The sequence below is a fragment of the Leuresthes tenuis genome, unplaced genomic scaffold, assembly GCF_036924035.1.
Source record: "Leuresthes tenuis unplaced genomic scaffold, fLeuTen1.0.hap1 SCAF_13, whole genome shotgun sequence".
In the NCBI taxonomy this organism is placed as follows: Eukaryota; Metazoa; Chordata; class Actinopteri; order Atheriniformes; family Atherinopsidae; genus Leuresthes; species Leuresthes tenuis.
The window spans coordinates 10950584-10969541 of NW_027325367.1; the positions used below are offsets into that span (position 1 = coordinate 10950584).

An 18958-nucleotide genomic window follows, 5' to 3' on the forward strand; every position below is an offset into this window, starting at 1 on the left:
GCGCTTGGTTGCCATGCCAACAAGTTGGTTTTAAGATACAAAGTGACATCAGCAAAATCTCTCTTAGTCCAAGGAATGTGTCGACTTTTCCATAATTTCGTTTAATTTATGAAAGAGAATTAGGTAACGAGATGAAAGGCTTTTGCAAATGTCTGCATGTGTCTTACTGGAAGGCATTTAGGGCCACCACTACTGGTACGCCAAACAGATGTGCTATCTGGATCTGCTTCCTGAGGTTGCTGCGACAACCACCTGCAACCAGGCTCAGATTCTAAAAAGGAGAAAGACATCAACAACACAGAAGTTAGAAAAATACTGAAGTCATTCGGTTAAAAAAAAAGGACTTCATAACACTGTCCCCTGCAGGAAGACTGGATTTGTTCAGAAGGTTTTCTTCTTATGAACATCATTTGTTTAAATTAGCGCAATCCAAATTGGACCATCGAGCTCGAATGCTTTGCAGCTATAAAGGATTGTTCTGCTTTCGCTTTTTCATGTGTGCATGAGTAAACTTATGAGCTGCTTAAGACTTCCTGTGGTCGTTTTTTTTCCATGTTATTCCAATTTATTTTCTGTGTGCGTCTGGCCGCACACTCTGAGAAGTCAGGCCATACAAGTTGCATAAATTAATTTCCCTGGCTATGCTTTCTCCAGTTCTTCTGGCTCTTAAAACAGACCTCACAATCAACTTCTAGTGCTCCATTATTTACTCAGCTGAATCTGCCTCGGAGTCCAGGGACTCTGGCCAGGTATGGATAAACTCCCGCACACACAAACAGGATCCAAGCTCCACTCTGCCAAGTCTCACAAACCACATACAAATGTTCCATTTGAGCTGTTAATCAAATAACCATGCTCATGGACAAAGAATTTATGTATATTGGTGGAGCTTTGAATGTCAGTGAGATTACAGCAGGAAGCCTGAGGCAGATTGACTCGCTACGATTTCAAACTTCTTTATTGCATCACACAAATCTCTTTAAATGGTGTCAAATGAAATCTTATTTCCAAAGCTTTTCTTGGCTTGTGGCAAACACAGTCCTCCTTCACAGAAAGCCATGGGCTAAAAGACACACTGAGGACATGTGGAGAACATGGAGCACCACACAGCCAGTCATATATGGCGGCCACGGTAGTTGGAAGAAAAAAAAAAACACAACAAAAGCTACGCCATACGGACACACCAACAGATAATGTTAACTGAGTTTGAATAGCTTTAATTCCGCTGATTACATCATGTCCTTTTCCTAAATGCAATTAAAACAACTCAGGCCAATTACTTTAACTTAATTGGAAGCAATGTTCCGACCCATGGACTTCTGAGCTCAGAAAAGCTTGTAAGCTTCTCATCTTCATTTAGTTCGTCAATGCACCCACACCTTTATGTGAGTGAGTGTTAATGTGCTCCTGTGTGACTCATACCTCCTCAATGTACTCTCTGGGAAGAGGTGCACCTGCTGATACCTAGAAAACACACAAACGCAGCAGGTCACAGCCAACAGCAACATATAGCATTCACTTTTTCCAATTGTCTTTTATTTTTCATTGTTTCTGGACACGTTTGTTTATAAGAGAGAACTTCTGTGCTCTTATCTTAATTCTTCGTGCCTTTATGACCAAGCTTCGTAATATTGCTCCTATCATGAGGCATTTATTCATGCAAACTGGATGCAGACACATGTTCTAAAGAGATTGAAGGTCCCCCCCACCCTCAGAAATCTCTAAATTTCAGAATCTAAATGAAACATCAGCTTGAGCTTATAGTGTGTGCACGTGTTTTGTGTTACTCTCATCTTTTATAAGTAAAGAGCAACTCTAAGGCTGATAGACTGAGTTGGAACTTACAAGACAGTTATTTGTTGAAATGTCCAAAGTGCAACTTCCCACAACCACTTAGGATTACCCAATTTATTTGTCTTTGCTGAGTTCCAAAGTATTCAACAAGACAGTTACTGTTGGGCAACTGAAACTGTGTGGATGAGCGTGTCATAGCCTGCGTCAGGCTGTTGGAAGCATTCAACTACAGCTTATTTCACTGCACTGCTTCAGAGGAGAGTCTACACATAAAAGTCCATAACTTACATCACAACTGCACGGCAGACGGCACGTCTCACAGAAATCAAACATCTCAACGTGTTAATCATACTCCATTAGCTTACATTTGGCCCGCCGCCGTGCATCTTCAGAGCTCGCACAGTTGCCACCAGCACCACCACACTGGGCCTCAAGCCTGAACCCCGACATTTGATGTTGAAGAATTTCTCCATCCCGATGTCTGCTCCGAAACCTGCTTCCGTCACTGCGGGAGGAATGGTAGGTTTTGATATGCGACACAAACACAAGCTAGAAGCTGTTTAAACATGTCTGCCTGTAGGTTCTAAGCATATAAACACGGCGAACAGTGAGCCAATGGTGTTCCCTGCACAGCACTGACGGCTGCAGCAGCAACAACCAGGGGGAAAACTTCAACTACGTGATGGAGTTCATCATCCATGAAACAAATTACAGTGATTCGATAAAATTGCTGACCTGATGGTGAGCCTGTGATATGTCTACACGCCTCACTCGTCTTCGCTCTTGTGTTTTTAATGTTAAATACCACGTTTGACCGAACTTGGCCTCAGAAAAACAAAATGTAAATAAACTCGCGGGCTCCATCAGACGTCTTGAAGGGCCATGGGAATAAGAGGGGGCGGCTTTCTGCCTGAACAGCAATACTGTACTGAGTGATGGGCTGAGTGTAAGGGCCCCTTACACAGATGTGAGCAGCCCCGTGCACAGGCCTCTTGAACAGGCTCCAAACAAAACAAATAGTTCACCTGGACTGACGGCTTTGTTAGGATAAGGTTCTCTGTTACTTGTCGCGTGTGTGTGTGTGTGTGTGTGTGTGCATCTGTACTCAAACAGATAAAACATTTTACATGTTTTGTGTTGTTTTAACAGCCTACGCATATCATCAACGCATTTTCCTCGCGCAGCCTGATAAACTTTGAGGAATACTGTCACTACAGGCAAAAACTACGCCACGAAAGGTGAGTTTCAACGTCTGTTTCTGTGTGAACTGCTATGGTTTTACTTTTCAGGTAAATCAAACGTCAAAAATGAGGAAATGTGGAAATAAGCGGCGAAACTGATGTCTCTTTCTGTCTGATCTAAAACACATTTGTAGCGTTTGTTTTGCCTTTTCAAATGCTATGCTCAGTAAAGTAAGACCATGTATGCGTTTCATTTAAATCATTAAAAAAAAAAAGAAAAGAAAATGCCAACGTTCAGCACAAAGCTTTCTGAACTCAGAGGACCAATAAGGTCTTCAACTGCAGCGGGATTTGCCATCAGTCACAACAATAAAATGCATGTTCGTGACACATCATGTTAGCAACTGATGATACATTTGTACCAGTTTAACTCTAAATAGTTTCAAATCTAAACATTTTTTTTTAAAACTTTTTATAATGGTCTTCGTATGCTGAATCTGGAACGAAGTACACAATTCCTGAATCAAGGAACTAAAATGAACATGTCAATGAATAAACAATCAAAAGAATATTTGTAATTCACATTCGATAAAAGAATGTCATCACTTAAATATTTACTGAGAAAGAGGGAGAGTCAGAGAACAATCACAGGATAATCAGAGGGGAAATGATGGAGAAACTTGTTTTAACATCCAAGGTTATTCACCCATATCACCTCTTAATTATTACAGCTAAAACCAATTAAAGTTAGAGAAGAAGAAGGCTGGGATATTATTCACAAAACTCTACGACTGAGCTCCCCTCTAAGCTTGCCCGAATCATTTCCAAGGCAGTCCTAAACAAGTGTTCCTACTTAGATTGGGTTCAGATTTGTCAGGCTCGCAGTCCCTCGTCTAAACTAAACTAACTGCAGGTACAGCAGATGCTCAATAGCCCAATTTAAAAACTAATCTTTTTTTTTTTACTTTCAAAGATTTTGGGGGGATTTTCAGAGGCAGTGAAAAATAAAAGAAATAAGCCCTTTTACGTGAGAGATTCGCACAGAGGACAAGGACTGAGAACACTGGCTGGATCGAGAAAAACATTTTACACAAGATATGTTTCGTAATCTACTGGAATGTGCAGCGCTTATGTCCTGCACATGATAAAGCTCATCACTGAGACCTTTGTGGGGAAATCTGTCACCGTTTGTTTCTCTGCATGGCAAGAAGTTTCTCTTGCCACCAGAAGACCTTTTTTGCTTCTAACAGGATACATGAGTAGAATTCCTTTAAGGAGGGAACGGGAGGGAATGAAGGTTCAAAACGTAAAAAGCCAGATCAATAAAGACTGTCTTCTGGATACAAGATAAATGAAAAGAAAGAGAGAAATATCATGACTTAGGACATAACTGAACAGTTTCTGGGAATATACGGTATATTTCAAGACTGAATTAGCTGTTTTAGGTGCTATTTTTTCTCATCTGCATCTTAAAAAGTCGGTTTTTTTTTCTTTCCCCTTTCTTTAAGAGCAACAAATGAACCTGAGGGATGAGCGAAATAATGTAACCCGACTCATTTAGACAGATGCTGACAGGGCGCAGTGTTTTGTTATTAGAACCACATTACAGCTTTGGCTCCGAACACTGACAACGTCTGCCAACGAAGCCAGCCTGAAATGAGAATCGCATGCTAAGGTAAGGGGTTTGGAAAGGTTTCCAAAAACTTTGTGATCTCCCACAAAGTGAACACAGGGGAATTCATACCAAAAGTGTTCAACACAGCGCAGCAGAGCATATTCAGAGGGGATGGGGTATGTAACAAAGGCAGATTCAACAAGCTTCCCACTACGACATTACACAGAGCAGGAGGATGACCCCAGAGGATGTCATAAGGAAATACTTGCAAGTTTCCTGCTCTGTGTGAAAACCCTGAACTGTGCAGAGAGCAAGTGGGGAAAAAGAGGTCAGTGCTGTTGTGAAAAGGGTCAGAGAAAGAGGTGGATAACGATAGTGACATCCAAAGTCTTGGCACCGCCGTCGCTGCCAATAACAAAACTGGCAATAACACTGCAAAGCTGGCGTCGTCAACAAGACCGGCTATGTTCTGGTCCAGTTTTCCACAACAAGCAGTGTTGTACCTCACAAGGAGAATTGTTTTAAAATCAATTATCATGTAATCAATTGACTGCCGTTTCTCCTTTCATCTTTGGAACATATGACAGAAAATGTGCAGTTTGTTACATTCAATTGATTTAAATGTCCTCAGATAACATGTTTTGTCTGGTCAGCTGACAAAGGGGGGGTCAATTCTCTGCACTTTTTACCTAATCTAAACTCAAATGATTCAATAAACAAAACTGGTGGTTTATTATAAACATCCAAATATACCAGTTGGAGGGCTGGATTTTAAAAACAGGAAAGAAAAGCTGAAACCCAATTATTCTAAAATGACAAAAACGCCAATGAGCCAACAAAGGCTTTATCTTTTCAACTCAAAATGATGATGAAACACGAGCTAAAACAATAAGCGAATGTGCCCTGAGGATATCAAGCCTTAAATCCACTCATCCACTCCACAAATGTCTAAAAGCCCCAAAACTTTGTGCCTGTGTTAGGAGACTTTTCGACGTGGGAAATCTTCCTAAAAGCATAAATGTCAGGGGTTATCTGCGGCTTGTACTCTGGACAGCTAATGATAAAGGAACTGCACATGCGTCCGGCATGTGTCCTCCCACCACCTCCGAATAAGACTCAGTTCTTCAGTTTAAAATTGAGACTCCAGGTTCCATGATAACAGAGAATATGATCAAGCACGACCACGAGTAGCTTCACTATTATCCCCCAAAACCGTTCGATATCACAAAAGGTTTGTGGACTTCCTCCGGCACACGAGAGGAACTTTCAGGGATGATTAAACTGAATTGGAAATGCAGCCATGAAACAGGGCCACAACAACTACAGGATTCTGGGTGTTCTTACTGTACATCAGATCCAAGGACCGCGTGGACAAACTTGTGGTTTAAAGCTGTGGAATTTTGTAGTTTTGTCTCCATCGATCCTGCCAAAAGTAAGTCAAGTTGATGTTTTAGGGAGATGGGACAGAAAAACACTGCACTGGGCTTTTCTCTCTCTGACCAAGCTGTTCTGCTGCTATCTGCCCTGAAACCCTTTATAAAAAGCCTTTAAAAAAAAAGTCCCACCAGAGCTTCAACATTTGAGGAAACCTTTAAAGATTCTGCATCTGGCATGAAGTTATCTCACAGGTCCTCAGGGAAGACGAACACGATCACATATTCTACTTGGTCACTTCTCTGTTGAGGAAAATGATTTAATATTACATATCTGTGAGTGGCAAAACTCTGAGTATCCTTGCTTTCAGTTTTTAAAAAAAAATCTAATCTAATCCCAAAGTACAGCAGCAATAACAACTGCACTCTTCTGGTATCTGTTTATCAGTCCCACGCACAAGCTTAAGGGAATTTCAGACCATTTGTCTGTACATAACAGCTTCAACTCGGTGATGTTGGTGAAATTCTTCATGCGAACTGCTCGTTTCAGGCCCTTCTGTCACCTTTTAATGGATTACAGTTGTGTCTTTGGATTGGCCGCTCAAAGACCAATCACTTTTACTTCTTCAACCATTCTTTGGTAGAGCAACTTGTGTTATTAGGGTCTTTATTGTGACCCACTTCCTCTTGAGATCAAGGTATTAGACACATGTCCAGACATTTTTCTTCAGTGTTTGCTGATATGGGTCAAAATGAAATCTTCTATCAATGAGCTGTTTGGTAGGTAAGCTGTCTTGTTTGAGTCCAGAAAAAACAAAACAGGTCTGGAGCATTAAACCACCACCACCACCAGGGTTGAGCTCCTTATGCTAACATACAGAATTTTAAACGTTATTCTACTATCTAAACTAAGCATTTTTTCTGCAGCTTTCTGGCTTTTCTGCAGCTCGTCCGTGTGAACTTTAGAGAATTGCAGATGGGCAGCGATGTTGGTTTGAAGTGCTGCGACTTTCCTTTTGTGCCAAGTACTCTCCTGATGGAGTACTTCTGAACACTGATGTGATGGGCCTTTAGTTGCCCAGAAATGACTCTGCGTTCCTCTGTGATCTTTCAGACAATTACTCATTTGTTCTCAGAGTGATTTCTGTTTGTCAAACACTCCTGGGGAGAGAAACAATGGTCTTGAAATTCCTCCGGCTGCGACTGGTGGGGTCCAAACTCTTTGGTGGGTTTTTTTAGAGCACATTTCAGCCCAATGAGATGAGAATCACTGCCTCAGATACACGGGGAAATGCAGCATCCATGTTAATAGCAGAGGTAAATTAATAAAGAAAGAAATGGAGGCCCAGGCGTACAATTAATAGTTTCTAGGCAACAACAGAAAGGTGGCCTATAATATCATTATCAACATTATGACTGATGCAATGTGTTTTCTTCACTGCATGATTTCACACAATAAAGTTCCTTTCAGCACCAGACTGTGTTCTTATTTCCCCCTGAACTTTTCTGCTGAGTGGAATTACTCTCCAGGTAATAAAAGCCTAAAGCAGTTTGAATCCAGAGAAATGAGTGGAGTAAAAGGAGGTGTGTGAGGGAGCACGAGGGTGGGGATGAGGGAGGCTGAGTTCCTGGCATACCCGAGAGTCAGGTAACAAACACACAGTCAGGGAGGGAAGGCACAAAACAGACAGGCGGAAAACAAGTGGGTGGAGAGATGTGGAGGTAGAAAACCTCTGCTCCATGTTGTGAAATTCAACTCTCTGCCCAAAACACAGGCCCAGCTGACAGCTGACAGCTTGGGTTCATGTTGTTTATGGCAAAAGAGTCTTTGTCTTTTTAAAAATATACTATTATGTAATCAATATACTGCTATTTATCCTTTCATCTTTGGACCACATGACAGAAAATGGGAAGCGTATTATTTTCAATTACCCAAAGTGTCCTTAAATAAGAAGTCTGTCTGCTTCGTCTGAGAAAAGCAGACAGAGATGGATTATTTTCTGCTTATCTACATTAAAATAATAAAAAATGGCTTTATGCGGTAATGACTTTTAGAGAGACAACAATCGGCACACTCACGTAAACAAATGTCTGGAGAAAGATTTTTGCATTTGCACGAAATACACCTGGAGAAGCCCACAGACTTACATTTACATTCCGAACATATTTCTGCAGTCAAGCTAAATGAAGACCGAGAGAGAACAGCAGGACGGACGGAGACAGATAAAAATCCAAATGCTCCAGTATGCTTTGACGTTGAAGGGATTAGTGTGGTTTACTCTAAAGCATTCCTGGGCCTCTTAAGATTATCAACTTGCTTCCTTCCTCTCTTCAGTTTTTTCTTGAACACAATCTTTTGACCAGCTTCTTAAGCCCCTTTCAGACACGCGGGGCCTTTCAATAATCTACTGGCAGCCGAACGTGTCGGTGTAATGCGAGACTTTTGGGTAGCGTTTTGTGAGGCCAATTTGACGAGGCTGAACCGGGTAACACATATTCGTATCACTTTCAACACGAGTGTGAGCGACAGCAGCCAGCGGTGGGTTGATTTTTTGGGTCTGATCTGCAATTCAGAGAGGCGTGACAGATATATTCAGAAAATAAATAACATAGGTGCGCTTTTTATTTTTCAGCTGCCGCACGCAGTTGTTTTTTTTCTCTCAAACAATCAGAGCAGACACACAAAAGAAAACTGACCTGCAGCTGAAGCATCTGCTTCCTGTCTGATTATACAGCAAGTGTTCGACTGCTCCCGTCCAGAGCTCTTTTGTTTAACACGACGCTCCAACAGTGTTGTTTTTTTTCATTTAGCACGAGATTTGTTATGACAAAATGACACGATATGAGAGAAGTGTAACGGTAGAAGGACTTTCAGGGTTTTGTGTGGTGGTGCGGGTGGCTTCTCATTCCACAAACTGCACTAATGGTCCTCAGGTGAAAAAAAATCCCATTTTTCCCCGCTTGATAACAGCCATTCCGTTACTGTAGCACAATGAAACCGTCAGGTGTTTAACACCGGCAGTTCGAAAGGCTTCAACGTGTAGAAAAGTGATATTTTCAGTCGCTTCCATCCACCACAAAACCACTGTTCGACATGCCCTTGTGACAGAAATGTGACTCTATTAGGACTATCACATTATACGGTGCCTCATGTTAAATACTGTCATATTTTGCAGAGGACGAGCAAAACAAGAGCAAAGGACAAATATCAGACGCACGCTGTGGCTCTTGTCATAACTTTCACAGGCTTTTCTGTCTGAAGGGTGAAGAACATTCACAGAAAAGGGAATAATGTCGGAATGTCATCGCTTTAACTGACTTAAAAAGCATTTTATGCTATATAACTCATGTCTGATAAGGGCTTCAGGAAGGTATAAATGAGCAGAGCAGCATCGTTGCCTACTAACCCGGCAGAGGAACGTGGACCAGAGCCAGAGCTATGATGGATGCAGGCCAAAGGTTGTAAAAGCAGAGGAGTATCATCTTTGGGTTCATCACTGGGGTAAAATGTAAGTTATAGTTTGATCGAGCCTGCTAAGGTTTTAAATCCCTACACATCTGGGACCGAGACTCAGCAGCTGAGATTTTGTTGTCAGTCATCCCTAAAGGGTTTGGGCTGTGTGTGTGATCTGCATGCAAGGACTGAGCTCTTACCCACAAAGCCGTCCCGTCCAACCAACTTCAAAGCCAGCTTGTCTGCCAGCACCGAGGAGTTGCCATGGGCAATGTTAGCAAAGGGCCCGGCATGGACAAACACTGGCGTACCCTACAATAATCAGAGCGACACAGAAACATACAGAGGGAGTTTAGAAAACATTGTAAAACCACAGCGACTCGCCAACCCCATTTAAATACCGACTATACACATCTTTCTTAGGAAATTCAACAACTTTCAGTCATGCTCCAAGATGAAGATTGAAGTGTGGATGCACTTTGCCTGGCACTGGGTTTGCCTAAACAGCAGGCACAAGTTAAGAGCTGCTTGACTGGCGTGTCAACCTGCCTCACTTCTCCTGTTGATGCAGATTACTCCCTAAAGACTGGAAAAGCACACTCACAGGCCACGTTCTTCATCTGCCAGTACAAGTGCTTACTTAGACTTCATCATTCAAAATATCAGCACATGACTTGACTTAAAGCAACAAAAAACAAAACCATGAAACGGTATAAAATGCAATAAACAGAACTTATTTTTAGTCATATACGTTTATTAATTTCTTTTTTATATATATATATATATATATATATATCCACATTTACTCCATCTGGCTGCTTTAAAGTGTAATATATCTTGGTTTGTGGAGCACTTTTCATTACTTTATATTTTCTGGACCAAATCATTTGGTTAATGGACAAAAGTAACAGACAGAATGATTAATAACAACAAAAGAGGGTAAAACTGATACTCTATAGATGGATATGGTTACATCAGATGAATCCTTAGAAGAAGAAAAAAAAAGGGCTCAATGACTCAAATGTAGCAGTCAAGAAAAAAAAAACCATTACTTTGGAAAGATCTTCTCAAAGAGAGAAATGCGATCATTTCACACTCTAGAAAAGATATTTACTTTGAAATCTGGTGTAGAAGAAAAAAAAAAAAGTTTACCCATTGTTACGCTGAATGTGTATTCCTTGAGAGGGAGGAAAAAGGAAGGATGGGAAGGCCTTGCATGATTTTCTGGGCTTTTGTTTGCATACCTCTCTGCCAGACTGCATAAACAGCCTCCCTCAGAGGAGTAAATCATATTTTAAACAGAGCTCCAGGAACGCTGGCACTTTTCTCTTTGTCTTTGCAAACTTGCAACGTGAATCACGTCAACCTCTAATGCAAAGCTGGAAAGGAAATAAAGGGGATCAAACTCATCCCTCTCAAACGTCCTTTTTGTACTCATATCCACCCAATAACCTGTTGTTTTTTTGTCTATTCGATGGAAAGTCCATGCACGTCAAACATTATTTGGATTTCCATCCGTGTTTCCAAACCCTGAACTTGTAACTTGGCCCGGCTCATCGTGCTCGCTCTTCCCACCTCCCTACATGACGAAACACCATTCAGGAAATGTATCGACAACAACACGGTGACAGAAGTGGAAATACGTGAAAAGTCACATCTCCTGAAGGATTATGAAGCTGGGAAGGGAGATGAGCATCGCAGAATGCTGCAGATCATGTCGATATTTCCCCACCTTGTACACTGCTTGCAGATAACTACGCAACACAATACAACATAATAACATAATATTTAGTGCCCTTACTCTGAGACGGCACAAGGTTTCAGACGTGAAAGCCTACACATATGCTATTGTCTGCTCCCCCCAGGAAAAACGTATGTAGCCATTCTGTGCAGCTCTTGTTGAAAGGATGTTTGAAAAACTCACAGAATGCCTGAAGCCTGTTTAGTAGACACGTACGCAGGGAGCAAGAAAAAACACACAAAAAATACCTAAACGCAAACCCCGTCCCATCTGAAACAACAGAGAAGCGCTACACGAACACGCCAGCTGCCGTGTGCCGGCTCTGTTATCATGAGTGCGTCTGTACACACCGCAATCACGAGTGAAGAGGGCACAAAGGGCAGTGCGGGTCGGGCTCCATGGAAAATTCTCATGGAGCTCCGAGGTCCTGCTGGTCACGATACCGGCTCACTGACCAGAATCACAGGAAACCCACACAGGAAACGGTTCCACACAACAGGACCGCAATACTTCCTCCAAGAAAAAAGTAACCAAATCTCTGCTGCACATAACCCCCCCCCAGAAACCCAGAATATGCAACGCATCTGCGTTTATCTCCTCCACAGCAGGCGTGTAATCAAGCTTTCTGTTTGAAACCGACAGGGAAGAAACCAGGGAAAAAGACAAAAAGCTATCAGATGCTCGGCTGTTAACATTGTGCTTATTATTCAAATCAGTCCAACATAAAAAAAAACAATCAGCCTGTGCAGCAACATTGCATCGGGCTCCATCTTAGCATAAAGGATAAAGCACCGTCTGAAGGTTCAAACGACGGACTGCTGCTCTGCTTGTGAAGCATGCTACCATGTTAGCATGCAGCACTGGTTCCACATCTTATCATAACTTCGTCACGCCTCCTTTGAATCGGAAATTATCGCCCTGCGACACCACATCACATTTCATGGCCTGAGAGCTGTTTGTCATTCTCGGCGGAAACTTGCCAAATGCCATCTGAGGCAGGAGTGGCAGCTTTAACCTTTTTTTTTTTGTTTAAGCTCATACTCAGATTATTCCAGTTATTAGTATTTTCCTTTTAAAACTAACTATCAACATGTTTTTAGCACGCCCTCAAACTGAAGATGATCAACGGGAAAATTGTATTTAGTCAATCAGCGAATAGTAAATTTGACCAGCGATGAGTTTATCTCCGTTGACAAGAGTTTGACAAGAATTCTGCACAAGCAAAGAAAAGCGTAGAGATGAATCTATCAGCGTGCCTCTGTGTGTGTTCAGCCACCTCATGGCTGAATCATTCTATAAGAACAACTAAATCCAGTTGTTGTTGTAGTGAATTCATACTATAACTTAATACTCCCAAATGAAATTGAGAACAATGGGCAGCTCTCCTGTCTTGGAGGTTTATAACGTCCACTGGGAAGTGTTTAACTGCCATTAAGATAAAGAGCCACAGGGAGAAAAAAATAAAATAAATCAATACATCATCCTTTCCTCATGGCTCCCTGCAGAAACCTCTTTTTCTGTCTCTCCTTTCACGAGCAGCAGAGGTTGCTCATTTATTCCTCGATGCACTTTTCACACAGTGTTCAGATGAGCTGGATAATGACTATTTAAGTGAAGTTATTGTGCGTCTCACCTCAAGGGTCTGCATCAATGTGGGCTTAATGGCATCTTTCATTAACACCGCCAGAGCGCCACTCACACCCTGACAGAGAGGAGGAAAGAAAATTAGGACCTCGTTGGCAGCAAGGACGCGTTATATAAACAGGTTTATATGTAAACCTCGCAATACACTGACATTTATGTGACAAGTGGCAAAATAAAATTATTTAGTCTTTCTATTTAGTCAAGAGCAACATTACAAGTTATACACTGTCTTCACACTGGGTTGAACTATGACCAGAAAGGCTGATTTGACCTCTTAAGGCGCTCCTGCTCTTTGGCTCTCAAACAGCACAGTCATGTGTGGGAAAGTAGAACAAGCTGACCTTACAATGTGAATGGCAGGAAAACTCTGTTTAACGTCTTAATCACTGGTTACACCTACATTACACATGTTGTTTTGAATTGGGGCGGACAAAAAAAAGAAGAAAAAAAAAAAAGACTTCCAAATACACTTAAGCTGTCGTTTGACAGAAAACTGCAGAGAGGATTTCAAACTAAGAGCTCTTCGTTAAACAAAAGCAAAAAAAAAAAAAACGACGTGGTCAATTCAAGAAACACAATTTACATTTTTAAAAACACAGACACAGTTTCAGACACAAAAACGATGACTAATGACAGAAATTTAATTCGAATGGTACACAATGCAGCTTAGTTATAATACCATGAACACAACAAGTCTTCCACTGCTAATAACCTGCTCCACAAGCAACAAAAAACCTAATCAGGATGGTAAAACCCCGGTAAACATCGTTAGCTTTTCTTTAAAGAGCCCCACTGATGAGAGTTTTGTCTTTGTTTCTTAAGCTGCAACAAGCTCTCAACTCAGACATATTTGCTTTTAAAAAGGTTTAAAATACTCAAATACTATCGAGGCTGCTTTTGAAAAAAATATATTCTCTCGTTATTAAGAGAAAAACAGGTGGAGCCCTTCAACAACAACCGACTCCAACCAAGTGAGGAATTTAATGTTGAAAACGACACGATGCAGAATCCAAAGCTCCTCTTTTCAGTTGAAATGTGGTCACATCAATCAAACACAAAAATGCTTGATCACTGTAATCACAGAAGCTGAAAGACAGATTATATTAACTGGGGAGAGGGTATTATAATATCAGTAATTTGGGGCTGTGGTGTACTTTTGGTTTTGCACATGAGCCAGTGGCACAAAGAAGGTGTCAGCTATGAGCTCCACTCATATCTTTATTCTTCTTTTATTGCAAATTCTAGTGAGCTGAACATAAACCTCTGCTCAAGTGAAAAATGTCGCTCTGGGATTCTGTGACGGTGACATAACGGTAAGATTGCTGTGGCTAAAAACACCCACTCTCCTGGTCATACATACCAGGTCCTCTGCCGTCACAGGTTGTCCAGAGCGGCTGGTTCCCACCACCATGCGCGCCAGTCTGTTTTTCATGTCCTTCAGACTGTCTGCTAGAGCCAGAATGGCCATGATCTCGCTGGCCACCGCAATATCAAACCCAGTCTGAAAGAAAAAAAAAACAAATAAAAGAAGTGAAAATTAGTTACAATGAACAGTGGCAAGTTTGGAGGAACGAAGCAACATGTTAACATTAAAAGTCAGCTTGATTAGAAAATTAAATGCATCATTGACCACTGTGCTAAAAGGATCAGACAGCAGTCACCCGGTTAACCGCGTGTGCAAGAAAATATTCTTATGAATGTGACCTGGTTTTGGAGAGATGACCTGATGGGGGAAAAAAATTTAATTCAGAACACGTTTAACTCATTTTGAAGTTACATTTCTTATTGACTTATGACAAACTAAGGGCAAAAACACTGAAGGAACAAGAAAAGATTGGGATGAGAGCCATTTGAACAGGGAAGTGAGAAAGACTGGAAAGCTAAAGAAGTCCATTCCACGCCTCATGTACACGAACGACAAAACCATAACTGAAACCACATTAACCGCCCGAAGACTTGAAGATTTCGATTTCCACTCCCAGCGATAATACCCTGAGGGGCTATTGGGTATCCAGCTCTGGAGGGAGGTGGAAGGCAAAGGAATGAAAGGGAAACAGAATGGATGGCGGTAAATGTAAGCACATGCTGAAGCAGCTTAGGGACTATTTCAGGTGTGTGTGTGTGTGTGTGTGTGTGTGTGTGTGTGTGTGGGGGGGGGGGGGGGGGGGGGGGGGGGGGGTAATTTTCCCTCCTGTCTAAACATTTGCTTTCACTTAGAGCAGCTTGCTTCCCACTGACCTGAAGTGTTTATTCAACAAATTTTAGCTGTAATTACTACAGATGTACGGCTAAAATAAAACTGGGGTGCATCACAGACAGATGAGGGAGAAGAGTCTGTGTGTGTGCATGAGAACATTCCTCGTCAACAGGTACCTACTAACCACATCAGATCACTTTGCAGTTAAAAGTTAACTGACGTATGCGGACAGCTTCGTACAAACTGATATTGTGGAAGATTTCAAACTGGCATAAAGATAAAGCCACGTCAGGAGGTGAAAAATAAGCTTTTTGAGCAGTAAAAACTGAAGGGATGAATGCAGCATACCTCTCTGATTTGTCCTTTTTCGGTGCTTGCCTGTCCAACCGTGATCTTCCTTAAGAAGCGGTCATTTGTGTCAACAACTGAAAAACAAAAGACCAGAAAACATGGCAAAAGTTGTTCTAAAATCTCCAACAGTGAGCAGTGAGTGAATGCAGATGAATGGCATTTGATGCGATTCCTCAACCACACAATTATAGGCTAAAAATCCACGTCTAGACATGATGGTATAAACGCAGAAACAAACCCAGTAACTGTCATGCAGAGAGATTCTCGCCTCTTTTCATGACTCACTCTTAAACGGATCTCTGCCGTAGTGGGAAGAGACTGGTTCCTCTCACCATGCAGTTGTTTTTGAACAGCTGGGAACCATGTTAGTCAAACAGTATCCACAGGGCGGTTCAGCGTAATGAAAAGGGCTTTAGAAAAACATGGTTTGTTTCATGTGCAACGTCTCACCCGCATAGGTAAATCTGGGTTTGATCTGCAGGGTTTTTCTTCAGAGCCACTGTGGTAAATACCACATCAGTCATAGCAGCACCCAGCTGGCTCCTAGTGACAGCTCTGAACCAACATGGCTGCCACCGCTGCAGCATTCCCACAGCTATCACACCCACCCACTGTTATTGTCCTGTGACTGATGACGCTTGAATATTTGAAGCGTTAATTTGATATGAACTACTTGTAGAGTCGGCTATTTAAAAAGGGAAATAAATTCTACTTCATGACTGCATGTGACATTCATCATGAAGAGGACAAAAGGACAGACTTTTAAAAAGCATGGGACTTATTTTTATTTTTCCAAAACATCTTTAATGTCAGCTGTATTTATGGGATATTGGTTTGGACTAAGAACATGTCCCAGGTCAGGTTGTCTTGGCTGGATTGTCTGCCTGCCTGAGGTGATGCCAGGTGAATTCCACCCGACTCTGTCTGCCAGTCTGGGAAATGTCTCAACAATCCTCGCTTTGCGTCCACCTTTCTTTCCTGTTTTCTGTCTGATGCTTTTGAGCACCACCGCGGTCTTTCTTATCCTCAAGGAAGTTAAGCCCAGAGCTGTGGCATATGCAAAACATGTCCAAGCCATTTCCGCTGTCCCAATTCAATTTGATATGGTGTCTGGTTGAGCAAGATTTTTTTTTCCCAACGGGATTAAATGCAACACGCAGAACATCTCCAGTGCTGAGGCACATCTGGTCTCTTCACAAAGGTGTGCTTTTCGCCGCCTTAACATATGATTGGACCACTTTGAAATGATTGGACAAAAAAATTAAACGCTTTAAAGAATGGCGTAAAACGGTGAAAAACAGATTAAATGAATCATAAAAAAAATAAGTAAATAATCCACAACATGAACATGTCCCCTTTGTTTGAGCAGCAACTGACAGCGGTACAAAAAACAAAGTGTTGCACATCAATAATAAGTTGTAACACACGCACAAAAACCACATGAACTTAAAAAAAACTTCGAGATACCTCTCTGCCAGGTGATCTTCGAGGGATCAATATCAAGACGCACAAAGGTGCCGACTTCCTGCGGTGTGAGAGATGCAGGGTCTGTTTTGTTGATGCCAAGACGCTGGAAACGAAAAGGTGATACAGACTGTAACATCCTGCATGGGAAAGGGCCGGACGGATGAAAAGGTCCACTACTGGTTCCAATCTTCATAAGTATGACTGACACAGACATTTATTTGACATCTTATCATAAACTGGATAGTTCCAGCCAGCTGGAAAATATCTTCCAACCATGAAACACAAATACAGGCTAAATAACTACTAACTCTTGGCCAGTGCTCTGCTAAAAAAAAAAAAAAAAACAATAAATAACTCTCTCTCTTTTAAACACTAACCATACATATGCTATAGTGCTTTTAACTTCTCATCCAAAAAATGTTATGTCATAACATTTTGTTATATATATCATCTCTGATATAAACATTTATCTGAGGATGAGGCTATAGTGAAGCATTAGAGTGAAAATTTAAGATAAACTGAGGCCCCCTAATGGACAAAATAATCGGTTTTAATGTGCATTTGATACACAGTCCTATGAATAACGGTGCTGACACATGTAATCCTGCAGTTTACAGTAAAACTGCAGGATTTAGACTTACACGCAACCTGGAGATCTGAATGGGTGAAAATCTTCTGACTCCATTCACTGAAGGGACCAGTCTGTTGAACAGGGCCTTGATGGTATCAGAGAAAACAATTATTTTGCCATTTACATCCAAGTACAACATATCTAACTGGACATCAGGTTAGAACTACAGCTGCACATTTTACATGATGCATCTTTTCTTTCTGAAATTAGGAATGAGAATCAAGCTCAAAGGCAAATCACCATGAAAACTTTGTGCAAAACAACCTATATGGTCATAAAACAACGCATGCAGGTCAAAATCCCTGTTGATCGCAGTGTTTTGGTGTCACCTTGTCAGATTGCGTCGCCTCGTGGAGCATCCTGGCATCGATGGCTGCGGCCACCAGGTTATTGGCTGCTGTGATGGCATGAATGTCACCAGTCAAATGGAGATTGAACTGAAGCAGCACAGATCAATAAAAAGAAAAGGAGAAAAATAGTAGACATATTAGACATTAATATACTACTAGAGAACACGTGTATGCAAGAAGATACGGTGGTCAGAGAGGATATAAAACTGGTACAAAATCTGGTATTCTGTGGATCAGGCTCCAAAGAGAGAAGTCTTTGAAGCCTGTCCCAGTCACATGAGCCTGTCCGCATGTCTTACCTCCTCCATAGGGATGACCTGAGCATATCCCCCTCCTGCAGCTCCACCTAGGCACAAAGGAGAGGAAATACAGTAAGAGGCTGAGAAAAGGGAAAGGACTTCCAAAGGAGCAGTGCTGAGCGCTGGACTCTGAATGAACCGAAAGAAAAATTGATCAGAGGATGAAACACAAGCCTCACATGACAAAGAAAGCTTAACAGACCCATTTCTTACTTCTGGATTGGGCCCCAGTCTCTTACTTCCCACAGTTTTAAATTGTTTTAACATAAATACGTGTTAATTGACTAAATCAGTCAGTCTTTGAGACAGTTTTCTGTGTTCAGTGTTCATTGCTGACCTTTAACCCCAAAGGTGGGTCCCTGGGAAGGCTGCCGGAGACAAGCGAAGGAGTTGAGCTTAAGATGGGCTGAAATCGCCTGGACGAGGCCAATGGTCACTGTGCTTTTACCTTCACCCAGTGGAGTAGGAGTTATACTAGATACACAAGAGAGAGAAGATTATACGAGTTTCAAATAATTGGATCTTCAGTTCTAAGTGCATTAATGTCAGTATCACATTTGGTCCAAAGCCTGACAATCACTATGGTTACATGGACCCCTTTTAAATCAGACATAATAATGAAGTCTCATGTAAACACCTCATTCAGTTTAGATCAAAACTAAAGCAAAATGAAGCTTTAATAAAACCGAAAGCGGTGGTGTAATCTTTTTGATGATCTGATTAACAGGAAAAACGTCGTAGATGCTCTTAATTTGATAGTTTCTCTCCGATTGGAAAAAAATGTGCTCAAAATATGAGGAGTGGAGGGGACGATTTTCCATGAAGTAGAAACATCTGGGCAGCAAAACTGACCTGGTGATT

At 41.6% G+C, this 18958-nt stretch overlaps 1 protein-coding gene across 1 annotated transcript in view; it reads right to left on the bottom strand.

The window, feature by feature from the left end:
• The window catches only part of mthfd1l (methylenetetrahydrofolate dehydrogenase (NADP+ dependent) 1 like), a 32014-nt gene that overhangs the window by 6833 nt on the left and 6223 nt on the right, over positions 1-18958 (bottom strand). The window contains exons 12-23 of the mRNA XM_072362537.1: positions 18435-18571; positions 18098-18144; positions 17778-17885; positions 17459-17533; positions 16818-16920; positions 15348-15424; positions 14163-14303; positions 12792-12860; positions 9618-9729; positions 2160-2299; positions 1423-1464; positions 168-271 (exon numbers count right to left, since the gene is read on the bottom strand). Coding sequence (XP_072218638.1) covers positions 168-271; positions 1423-1464; positions 2160-2299; positions 9618-9729; positions 12792-12860; positions 14163-14303; positions 15348-15424; positions 16818-16920; positions 17459-17533; positions 17778-17885; positions 18098-18144; positions 18435-18571 — 1155 coding nt within the window. The remainder of the gene's footprint in view (positions 1-167; positions 272-1422; positions 1465-2159; positions 2300-9617; positions 9730-12791; positions 12861-14162; positions 14304-15347; positions 15425-16817; positions 16921-17458; positions 17534-17777; positions 17886-18097; positions 18145-18434; positions 18572-18958) is intronic.